At 36.7% G+C, this 12,766-nt stretch overlaps 1 protein-coding gene across 4 annotated transcripts in view; it reads right to left on the reverse strand.

Moving 5' to 3' along the window:
• Positions 1-2,028: 2,028 nt before the first annotated feature.
• Atp8a1 (ATPase phospholipid transporting 8A1) overlaps positions 2,029-12,766 on the reverse strand; it is a 213,943-nt gene continuing 203,205 nt past the window's right edge. For all 4 annotated transcript variants that reach the window (XM_040292494.2, XM_005319953.4, XM_005319955.4 and 1 more), the window contains 2 exons: positions 6,052-6,143; positions 2,029-4,770 (listed from right to left, as the gene is read on the reverse strand). In XM_040292494.2, the coding sequence (XP_040148428.2) occupies positions 4,673-4,770; positions 6,052-6,143 (190 nt within the window). In that variant the 3' untranslated portion in view covers positions 2,029-4,672. The remainder of the gene's footprint in view (positions 4,771-6,051; positions 6,144-12,766) is intronic.

The following is a 12,766-nucleotide window of genomic DNA, read 5'->3' on the forward strand; positions in this document are numbered from 1 at the left end:
TTCTCAGACTAATTGCTGGGATTTGAAGAATTTATAAAGGGATATAAATCTAAAACTAGCAAACAAAACTTCTACAACTTTCTTTATGTAATGGTAAAGTTTATTTCATTTTGAATAACAATTAGAGGACAAAATGTTTAAAATTTGCAGTTTAAAACATGCACATTCACAAAAGGCCAAAGACACTTAACACTGCATAGAAATGAATATTACTCAACTTTAATAACTATTTATAAAACACAGTGCATTTTACATCAAGATAAACAAACCTGAGAAAACTACTATAATCACAAAATCGACACTCCTCACTCATGCAGCTTTACGATTTCTACAGCAGTTTCAGCAGGAATGGTTTCTTATGGAGCTGAAAATACTACTTTATCTTTAATGCAAACTGCAGTTTTCCATAGCTGCCTTCCAAGGCTGCCTTTTTATTTTTACCTAATAAACCTGAAAATGTGAAAAATGAAGCTTGAAGTAGTTAAACAACAAATAGTATTTACTACATTTATGGCTTCTATTCTAGAACCATGAAACATAAAAATAGATATTTTTAATAATCTGCCCACATCTTTGCAAGGGCAGACTTACCTATGGAAAGTTGTTGTTGATTCAAAATAAGCAAATGTGAAATCTAGTTTTTTTCCTATTTAAGGGAAATTTATTTGCTGAGAACTTTTGTGAGCTTTATTAAGAAAAGTTCTCAGAGGCAAGTTAAACAAAAGAATCAATTAAATTTGTTTGTAAAATTTATTCATTTATTAAAAATGTTGTATGGAGGACCAATTAATGTGTCCACTGAATATTAAATTTCAGATAGGCCATGACAGGATTTGATAAGGCAGAAATAAACATTAGATTTATAGCAATAGCCATGCACTGGCCTAGATCACTTTAAATATTAATTCATGCAAACCATAAACCTATCAAAAACACAGCTGCTCTCATACGGAAAATAAATCAAGATGAAAAATGGAAAATATTTATTTCCTTTCCTTCAAAATTTAGCTTAAATTTCCATTTTAATAGCTGTTGAAGGTTAATTAAAATGCAGCAAAGTATAACTAAGTTTCACAAGGGACCTCAGTTATTTTAATGTGAGAAAAATCAGAGTATGGTATCTTTAAGAGGCATTATAGAAATGCTCATTATTAAAAAGCATTTATTAGGCACTGAACTGCATGATGTTACTGTCAGTAATTTCCAAAAAGAATTCCGTAGACCTGGTCATTGTGATGTGAGTGGGCTGGGCATTTTCATGGTCAACTTTTGTGTAGATGTTTCTTTATAAGATTAAAGATTTATTTAATGAAATAAATTTTAAAACCAAGAACTACCTAAGGGCAACTGCATGAAAATAAACCTGGATGATTTGTAATACCTGTAATACTTATGACACTGTTATAAATAATTTATAAATTACAAACATACAATCTATTACTTTTTGACTAGCATTCATTTCCCGAAAGAACACTTTAAATGACAGGTTGTAAGTGCACACAGTGTAGGACAAACTATCATGTGACTTTCCTACTGGATAGTTAGAAGGCTGAATTGAAAGATGAAAATATAAAATTTAATGATAGAATACTGACTGATTTCTATAATTCACCCCCTCCCTAGAAATTAAGAGGAATCACTGATTCCACTCACTGATTATACAACTCGTGTAAATGGCTCACCCTACTTAGCAGAATACGCACGAACCTGACTCGCTTAGGAGAAAGTTTTCCAGTGAGTTAGCAACAGTGCTGGCACTGTCTCTCGAGAGCCTGGAGTGGAGGCGGGAGGACAGGAAGCACACTCATAATTTAAAATTTACTACATTCCTGAGAAACACTGTTTTCCTGCTAATAAATTCTACAATATAGCATCTTTCTGGGTGTGAGACACCGACAGATTTTTATATGTATATAAAAAAACATTTAGACATTCCATAATAATACCACTCTGTACTATCCAAATCATTAAAGAAGTACCTCCCAACTTTCCAATGCTAAAGGAGTGAGGATTTTCTACTACATAGTATTTTCTGAATTGTAAACATTGTTAGCATTTGCCAGGGTCCCTACGAGGGACTTTGAAACTGAAGAGTCCGTGTCCTTTGTTTCAGAATATACATGTTAAAAGTCACTTTGACTGGTTATTTTCATCCTAGTAAAACCGTGCGTCTTTTTACCAATTCAGGAAGGTTAAAGACTTGGGGGGAGTATTTTCTCTAATTTAAGTACTACTATAAAGTTACTGCAATTGTAATGCTATATTTCAAGTTTTATCAAAATGGTCACTCCCTGCCTCCTATCCCTAACCCCACCCAATAAGCAAAGAGATTGACTTAACATCAGTAATTCAAAACTAATCATGGGATGAAAAGGCATAAATTAGTCACATTTCAGATCACGCAGGTGTATATTGATTAAGCAGGAGTATTCTTTTCATGTTGAAGAGCTCCACCAAAACAACCCATGTTTCAAGATAAAATTAAAAATTTTCAATTTTCATGTTTCAGTTGGAAAATTCGGTTCTATTCTAATGATTTGATTCTAAAATTTTGGAGAAAGGTGCCACTGATGAGGGGTGGGGCACAGGGAAACAGCTCTTCTCTGCAAGTGCTCTGGAGTATTTCTCTGGAGGGATGCTCTTCATTCTTGCGGATTTTTGTGGTTTGGCCTCCACTACCACCCGGGGAGGCCCAGGAAGAGCCTCTCTGAACATCCATTTGACAGACAGTTCAAGTCTGTGATTTCAGAATTTCAAAGATGGTCTTAAGACTCTACACCCGGGGGTCTTGCTAGATGTTTTGATTCATGATTCTCTTAATCTGAATCCCAAAATGGGAAGGGTCTGAAAAGTGAAGTGTGTAAACCCCCGTGTTTCCTTTAGGTGAGAACTGTGTGTATGTGTTATGACTTCTTGTTTGTAGAAATGTACATACTGGTATCTGGCTGCACATACAGAGGAAGAAACAGTATACATGATAATTTTAAATCTTGATCCAGAAAAAGGGGGAAAGATATGAAGTGATGAAACTCAGGGGACAGTTTGGGAAATCATCTCTCTTCTCAATTCCAGTGGATTTTCTTTGAAGTATTACCTATTTTGCTGGTAAGTCCACTTAAAGGCAAACAGGCTTTTGAATAAAAGGCAAAAAAGTTTGCTTCTATCTCTGAAATATATCTGAAAACTAGAATTCCTTTTTTTTCTTTTTAAATGAAAGCATTATTCTAAAAATAGTGTAGAAAACTGGTTGTGTTTTTTAAACAGCCCCTTCACCATTTATCGTTGGTAGCAAAATAGGCATTTTCAGGAGACATCATGGAAATGCTGAAAAAAATTAAGCTGAACATACATTTTAAAACACATTAAATGAACGCTATTCATGATGAAAATGTTCTTTGTAGCATTATGGGCTTGGGTAAAATAGGTATTTTTTAAAATGGGAAAAGTGTACTACTTATTTGTCCTAATAAGCAGTACATGACCAATTTTGGAAACGGCTTGATGAGTGAACTGTGAAATAATCAAGTCTTAAGGACAGAGACAGTCACCGTAACACACAGTATGCTACATAAGTGAGCAGGCATCTCTAGTGGGAACAAATAGTGAGAACAAAACACATTACAAGAGCTGAGCCTATGCACATTACAGAAGCCCATGCATTGATCTGACACATTATTCCAAGTATCTTAACAGAAAGCTTTGGAAACCCCACATAAATGTGTAATAAGCATAATTTTCTTACAAGGGAAAAACTTTAAGACAAAATGACATCACTCAATCTACAGCAGAAGCCAGACTTTTAGAAAAGTCTAAGGGATGATGAGACTATCAGAAATGACTGAGACATAAATAAAATTTAAAAAATCAGCATTGTAACAACAGTCACATTAGCACACGTGCCCTTTAACTTGAACAAAGAAACAACACAAACGACAAAGAAGCACTTGTAAGGCCGAAGGTGCAACATCACAGACTGGAGTAGCAAATGCCTTGAAATATTAATTTTTGCAAATCACTCTCACATTTGAAAAGTCAAGCATGCAGATCTTACAGCAGAACTGGAAGTAAACTTTCTCTTAAATTTCTGGGCAAATGACTACTGAATGAGAAATACACTTACTGAACTTCTTTGGCAAACATTTATCAAGACAATTTTTGACACAAACATTTATTAATGCCTTGTTTAGAAATGCTCAGTAAGGTGAGTCAGTTCCTTAAGAATGCTGGTTTGCTTCAGCATATCCTGAAATCTAGGTCTGGATATCAAGAGTACCTTTAGCTGAACACCATTTTTAGAGCTTCCAAATGGCTGGTCGCCTTGTGGTACAGCTAGTGAACTGACAGTGACAGACCCAGAGCAATGGTGTGAGAAGACCAACCTGCTCTTGGATTAAGAAAACACTCCGGCAAGACACGAGGTCATTTTAAATTTCTGTATACAAAGCCTTAGCGGACACTTTAAAAATCTGAGAAAGATGGTGTTACAGTGCAGCTACACAGCACTATGTCTGTAATGTATGTGGATCTGAAGGCCCATCAACGAGATGAGCTCAGATCCACCTTTCCTCTCCATAGACCAGACTGGAATTGGTCAGCAGATTGCAGTGACGACCTTAGGTTGCAGTGGCTCTCTTTAGAGGTGTAGCAGGGCCTGCCTCTCAGCCTCTCCCCATCACCACTCATCAGGCCTCTGTTTTGTGGTATCATAGGCTCTAATCACTTCAGACTGTGAAACGATTCCATTTTCATCTTGAGAGAAAGCATACCCATCTGTATGTTAAGGATAAAACAGAAATCATCATCATGAAGTTGCTGGAAATCACTGTTATTCTGAGTTTTGAGTACATATTGTCTAAGTTGAAGAACTAATGAATCCTCACCACCTTCAAAGGCACAAGACACTAATTTTTAATGTTTGGAAAAAGACACAGACTCAGCTGCAAAATGGAGAGTGGAATGACTAGGTTGCTCACGTAGTTTCTATGTCTTTTGCTCTGTGTTCAAGTGGGCAGGTGCCCTCAAATCCCCCTCAGCCCTTTGCTCTGCTTCTCAAGTCCACTCTCCCCACTTCTTTTTGTTTCTCCACTACTGGAGTGGGTGAGGGAACTAGGAGAGCAGGTGTACACATTTCTAGTCAGGGGGGGGTGAGAATTATGGAAAAGCCATGTGCAGGAAGGGAGGGAGGCATGGTTAGCTTGATTTAATACTTCCACCATGTAAACATGTCAAAACATCACATCGTTCTCCATAAATATATACAATTATTTGTTCATTAAAAAAAATGGCAGAGGAGAGAAACACAAATAGCTGTTGATGGTGGGAAAGTGGTTGCTTCCTATGGGTGACCTTCTCCTGGGCTCTTAGTGTCTATAAAAGAACTCACTTATGTCCCAACATGGTTGGAGGGAGCTTGGAGATAAGAAGTGACCCGTAAGGGGACTACATCTTTAGAAAAAGCTACCAGAAGTAAAATGAGAAAAAGCATTAAATATTTGAAAATATATATATATAAGCATAAATCATATGTGGAAACAACATGAAACCAAAGATATATTACCAACTCAAATAAGTTCACTATGGAGCTTTCTATATTAGATTCTCTTTTAGATCCTTGAAATGTTTAGAGAATTATTTCTTACAACTCTATTCATAAATATTTTTGAAGAGGAAAATATATGTTTCCTTGTGCTATATGAAAGCTGAAAAGCTCTAGCAAAGTTATTCAAGTAGAAAAGATAACCACAGAGAGGCAGCTTTTAGGAGTTAAGATTTATCTTACTGGTTCTTTTGAAGATTTAAGGAAACAAGGAATGTGGAAATATCCTTGTTTTTCTTTTAAGCAAAACGGAGAGATTTTCAAATGCTCCATTTATAAACAGTAAGACGGTTGTGATCCATGAGTGCTTGTTAATTATTTAGATAACATGTTGCAGATATGAAAAACTTGACTTAGGTGTTGATTTTAAATAGTTAAAGTCAAAATACTGCTCTGATAAATGCCAGGAGACAGTAATGGAAGAGAAAGAGAATTTATTTAAAGTAAATACTTACGGAGCAGGTTTTGTTGCAATGACTCCGAGCGGTACAAATTTACATGGTTCTTCTTAAAGACATTCTTGAGCAGTTGTGCTCTTTCGGTGAGGCTGCGGGAACAGGTGCAAACGTGTGAAATGAATTATCAACTCAGCGGAGCCAGTGGGTTCCCCCCCCCCCAGCACCAGGGAAAGTAGACTCAAACAAAAGAGCACTCCAGCCCCATCATTCTTTTTACTCCATTTTCTCCAACAGCAAATGAGATTTCATGTCTTTGAAAAGACACTTATAAGGCTATTTTCCCCATAGCTGAGGAAGAGTTTTGTCTCTAATAAAAATCCAGTAAAAAGTGAGATTTCCTCAATCCTCTGTGTTCTATGAAGTCAAATGGAAATTCAGAACTGGTACAACATAGTCGTGTTAGTAGAAATCCTAAAATTATGCAAAGAACACATTTTACAGACTTTTAAATTAGAAGCATTCCATTACCATTCTACTAGGGTTTAAAATGTATCTTAATTTCACCTTAAAATAGAAAAGTATTTTCGGGAAAAAATTATAGTAGGTTAAAGGACAAGGAAAAATATTTATTTTTCCATAAATGTTTAGAATGATCTCTACAGATATAAATCTTGAAATCAAATTAGGCCACTTCTAAACCCACGCTGTGAAGATCATGCATCTGCCCCGTGTCACCACCCCAATGCACATAAAACAGTGCCTCACATGATAGCAACTCAAATGTTTGTAGAATAGATAAATTTGAGTAATTCTGAAATGTACTGAACAACATCATTAATCTTTCCATTCCTCTACTGGTTGACCTACTCAAAACTTTGCTTTGATATCAAAGGATGCAACAAGCACTACCAGTTATTAACATGTGTTAGAGCAAATGTTTATATGGTTTTGTTTTAATAACTGGATCTGACTCAGTTGAAAAATTTCTATCTTGCTTTTCTCCCACTAAAAAAGCTTTAGTTAAGTCGCTTACAGCAATTTACATGAAATAATGTTGGTTCTGTTTTTACCAATTTTTTTGAGATGCTGAAATGGAATAATGCTGAAATGGAATAATAAAGATATAAAGAATCTTCTACAAAGTGAATTCACTGTGTAAATGAATCACACATTCATTTAGGCAAAAACTGAAGGAAAAATATTTAGAAATGTTGACATCTGTAGTAATCTTCTACACATTTTTTTAAAACTCTGGGGATATTAACTAATACTTATTAGACATATTTTATTGTCACTGGGAATTAGCTGCATTAAAACCAGAAAACGAATCTAAGACTCCAGTGGTACTGTAATCAGTTGCAAAACTTGTTCCTGTCAGTGACATAAACAGCTATAAAGAATGAGAAAGGGCCATTTGAACCAAGTCCCTTTTCTTACTCTTTAAATGCTCTAACATTACAGGCTCCTGGACTCTGAGCGATACTAAAATATGTAACTGCTCTGAGGAAGTGGGCTGGCTTAACAGCAGGGGGTCTTATTTTGTGAGCAGAGCTTTTGCAAATGGGTTGCCTAGCCATCTCTGGTGTTTGAGATGACTACAGAGGACTGGGGGATGGCAATGTATCATGATGCCATCTTCTTCTGCCCCAAATATACTTTTCAGGCTTCAGGCTGGATTTCCTAAATGCACTAGACCTTTAATACTATAACACTAAAGTGTTAATGAAGAAAGAAGAATTCTACCTTTCATGTTAATGGCAACCAAAACATATAAGATGATGTCATTTTGTTTTGTTTTGTTTTTTTAGCACTAAAAAAGTCTTTCTTGTGAAAGTAGTATATTACTCAAGAAAAGCTTAGGCTTTGGAGTCTTATTTTGGTTTGATTCCGAGTCTGCTCCTTATTAGAGGTAAACCTTTCTCAGTCAGTCATCTCTTAGGTAACAGGGAGAGGACAATACGTAAAACTTAGGCAGACTGTGAGGGTTTAGGAACCTGTCAGCATAGTGACTGACCCTTAGGAAGCACTCAACAAATGCTAGTCACTCCCACCCTTTATCCCCCCAGATCCTAAGGAATTTATTATAAAGAACAACTGGAACAGAGATCATCACAAAATGTACTTTGTTAGCTCAATGCAAGACGTCTATGGCCATACATGGGTTTTAATTTCTATAGCCTCATTCCATCTTTTTCTAAGGAAAAGATTGGGCTCTTGATGTTTTGCTTTTTTTTTTCCCTCTAGTTACTTTGAACTTCTTGCTTTAGTTCTTGTAGAGAGAGAAGAATCCCTCCTCCAGAATATAAACGCCATTCTTAGGAGGGTGCTTCATAAATAAGAAGTGATAGGGAATTGAATTCCTCCAGCCCTATCCAAATATTAGGGAACTACTAGTCATTTCAGAATGTATGCAATTCTGTGTCACTAATATTTATAGGTACTGATACAACAACTACCAAGTCATATTATAAAAGGTACTGATCACATTAACATTAATGTGATTAACATTAACATTAGATCTATTAAAAATTCAGTTTTTGTTGAACAGCTTAACAGTATGAGAAGATTAAAAAAAAAAGAAGAAACGAAGATAACTTCTCACTAAAACCTCATCAATTCACAACTTGTACCTAGTAGTTTTACTCAATCTGTCGGGCCTTTCATTTACATACCAAGCTACGCAAATTCTAAGTTTGTTTGATGAAATTACAAAGCAACTACCATTTAAATATTGCTACTTTATTTCCAACACCTGGAAAATGTTGCAACTTGGTTATTTGGTGGAGGAAAGTGAAAAGATTCTACATTTGAATGTAATATTTTTCTTAGACACACTAAAAAAAAAAAGTGCTTGTAAAAATCCATTGACATTTCTGGAATGTACTGGAATATACATTGTTTTAAGGTAAATTAGGTGATATTTGAAGGGTGGTAAACTTGGCATTTGTCTATATATTGGATAGGCAAGCTATTTTTGTTGACTCATTAAAATGAATCTCCAGAAATTTATTTATTGAATGTTTAAAGAACAGAATGTGACAGCTATCCTGTGCTAAGCAGGAGTGGTGGTGAGAAGATGAATGATTGTAACAGGCCTGGTCTCTGCCCTGGAAGAGATAACATTTCATCCTTCTGTCCCTTTTCTTTATAAATGCTGGGAAGAAACATTTCCTCTGATGAGAGTAGGATGAGGAAAAACATTTGACACATCCCTCTACCTTCAATCCCCTCCGGTATTTACATCCTACTGGCATAAAATTAAGTGTGAAATCGAGTAATACAATTTCTATTAGTTCTGAGGTGACAATAAAATTGCCTTTGGTTAAGATAAACAATACAAAGAGAGGCTGGGAGCGAGCCACCTCACTGTCCATGTGACCAAGCGATCTGATGCTCTGCATCCCCTTTGCTCTTTTATGCTAAGGCTGTGAGGTCAGACAATGTGATGGGCAAATAGGTGAGGACAGGCCTGAAGATCTTAGCATGAGCTTCTAGTTAGTGGACGCTGGTGAGGCTATGCTGGTAATGTCTACAGCTAGAAAATCAAGAAAATCCAGAGTCTTATGACTATATCTGCCTGTCTGTAAGATGCAAGGCTTCACACACACTCCGATGATACTCTAGAATAGCTGCCCCATCTCCAACAGCACACAGTGTCTATAATCCCTCACTATAAACCTTAAGTTTTTGAATTCAATTTTTTTTAGTTTGTTTCAGAAATGGTAAGATGCTACATGCATCCTATGAAAGTAATACTGAAGTGGGATCTGGAAGGCTCATTTTCCAAAAAAGTTAATATTTCTGTTATAGAAGTACAAACCTTTACACTGTAGAATAAACACTACAAATGTCTTTATACTTCTAATAGGACAAATGGCCCAAAGTTTTCTAGCAAATGCTTATTAAAAATATGTAGAAAAGGAATGCTTGATCTCAAGAGTTTTAAAAAATTTTGGAAATGTAGAAGTTTCCGGTCCCTAATGTTGGAGCATGTTCATGTAATAGCTATCATGTGGCAGCTACTGCAAAGCACAGGGTTTCACCATTAGGAGCAATTTTCTCTTCCATAAACAAGAAGCCAGTGCTGGGCTCTGTGGCACATGCCTGTAATCTCAGCAGCCTGGGAGGTTGCGGCAGGAGGATCATGAGTTCAAAGCCAGCCTTAGCAAAAGAGAGGCACTAAGCAACTCAGTGAGACTCTATCTCTAAATAAAATACAAAATAGGGCTGGGGATGTAACTCAGGGCTGGGGATGTAACTCAGTGGTGAGGTTGAGTGCCCCTGAGTTAAATCCCTGGTATTCCCCACCCTCCAAAAAAAAAAAAAAAAAAAAAAAAAAAAAAAAAAAAAAAAAGAAGCCAAGGCTTACACCAATCAGGAATAAGTTTGGGCTATTCTCCAACATTTCAGACTTTAATTGCTTTCTACCATCATCCATGGCTCATGGGTAATATACTTAGATTGATGAAATATACTTTTTCCTTTAATTTAATGGAACATATCCAATTTCCTAGATGACATGGTAAGTGGCATACTATTATTACTAGAAAGGATTAGTTACTATACAAAGACATTCTCTTTTTTAAAAAAATATTTTTAGTTGTAGGTGGACACATGCCTTTATTTTTATTTATTTACCTTTATGTGGTGCTGAGGATCGAACCCAGTGCCTCACCCGTGCTAGGTGAGCATTCTATCACTGAGCCAGAACCCCAGCACCCCCGACATTCTCATGTTTGAAAATAAAAAGATGAGAAATTATTGTAAATATTAATCTTCACATGTTTAGCTTTGACATATTTGCATTCCATACATAATTTGAGCACGACAGCAGTCTGTAGGGATGATCAACTCAGAAGATTTTTCTAAAGAGCTGACTCATGACAAAGTAAGCAACTGCTGCTTTGGACTTGACCTACTTTTGGAAGAATAAGTTATATAATTCCATATTTCATGTATGATTATTTCATTCCCTACAGGTCAAGCATGGATTCATCACCCACCTTGCACTCATTCAGTCAACCACCCATTTTCATTCATTCCTTAGTTTACTTCTTTGGTGATCCATTCATCTGCTGAACAAGTATTTACAGAGTGCTACTGAGTTCCTGGAGCTGGGTTAGCTGTTGGGTCGCAACAGTGACTAAGACAGGCCTTTCCTTTAAGGCGCTCAATCTAGTAGGGTAAACAAATGTACCTATGGTAGACCATACAATTTATTGCAATGCATTAAATGTAACAACAGAAGTTTATACAAAACACACTCCATTTTATCTCCACTTTTCATAGTGTAGATAAAATTTGGTGTTTTGAAATCTGACATCAATTTTATTCTTTAACATTCCCCAAATAATCCTGGTCCTACAACCCATCTGACAATTCTTTATCTGCCTTAGAATGTAACTGGTTTAGCACAAGAACTGCTATCTTTCTTCTCTCCCAGACCATTTTCAAAAACCCCTCCTAAGTTATCCTCTAGCATGAAGCCACTATGCTCATGCTAATCACCAACCTGATCACCAGCAGGCAGAGATGGCAAAAGGGAGTTCTGGGTTGTACCAGGTGTTTGTGGTATTCATCCAACAGCTAACTCATTCCTGAATTCTTCAGAAAAGATGAATGGCTATTTTAGGCAAGCAATCTGGGCAGCAGCAGGGAAATTTATCTGATATATTTTCTGTGGAGAAGTTGGTAATCATTTATGGTAGAATCTAGTTCTTTCCTTTATAGACTCACTGGTTTATTTTATTTAATGGAAGAGAGTACATACACCACAGACTCATTGAGTCTTTCAGACTTGGAAGTCAGTCATCATATCAGCCTCCAGCCTGATTATTAATTGTCAAAAGTTTCTGATACACTGCAAATCAGGCAAACTTAGTGTCATGGGGAGGGGCTTAATGTAAGCTTATTAAGACACAAATATGTGAGAAATTTACTCCAAAGGATAGGAACAGTGTCATCTGTAATCTTTCTCTAATAATTGTTACTAAACAGTTTTATTCACTAATTTCTGAGTACTCTTACCAGACCCTTTTTAGTGTGAGATGGGGGTGGATGTGGGGGGTGAGAAAGAAAACCTTATTAAAGGATTGTGGATGCCAGACCAGGGACTGCATGCTTTCCCAAGAGGCAGATTTTCAGATGGAGCGGGAGGTGGAGGGAGGAGAAAGCCTGCAACTCTGAAAGTAAGTATTGCCATTCTCATCGACACACAGGGCCACTGGCTTAAGAGGTTATGTACTTTGTCGGGATACCAGAGGGCTGTTTTTGCTACTGTACCACACTCAAAAAATCAGCCAAAAGAGGCAGAATAGCAAATGGTTTAGAGTGGGAGCTCTATAATGAACTGGCACGGACTCACGGCCCACCTCTGATAGACGTGGGAACTTAGTCTTTCTAGGCCTCAGTTTTATCATCTGGGAAAAATGGAGATGATCTATTCACACAGGGTTGTTATAGGGATTCAATGAGATAGTGCATGTTCACTGCAAGTGAAGCACCTGGAAGGTAGTGAGTGCTCAACAAATGTTAGTGCTATTATTTTCTAAAAAGAGACTCACACAGGTGTGCAATATGCCCTTTGGCCTAAGGAGAGGAAGACAGAACTGGAGGCCAAGGTTTCAGGCTTGAGTCCCCAGTCTGGCACCTACTCCATTGTGTCATTGTGAAAATACCAAATCAGGATTAAGGTGACATACACCAGGGTAAAATAGTTCCTATGGTTCAGACAAAACTTTTGTTCCCTTTAGTATGATGAAAGGAAAAAAAA

The sequence above is a fragment of the Ictidomys tridecemlineatus genome, chromosome 9 (genome assembly GCF_052094955.1).
Source record: "Ictidomys tridecemlineatus isolate mIctTri1 chromosome 9, mIctTri1.hap1, whole genome shotgun sequence".
Classification (NCBI taxonomy): domain Eukaryota; kingdom Metazoa; phylum Chordata; class Mammalia; order Rodentia; family Sciuridae; genus Ictidomys; species Ictidomys tridecemlineatus.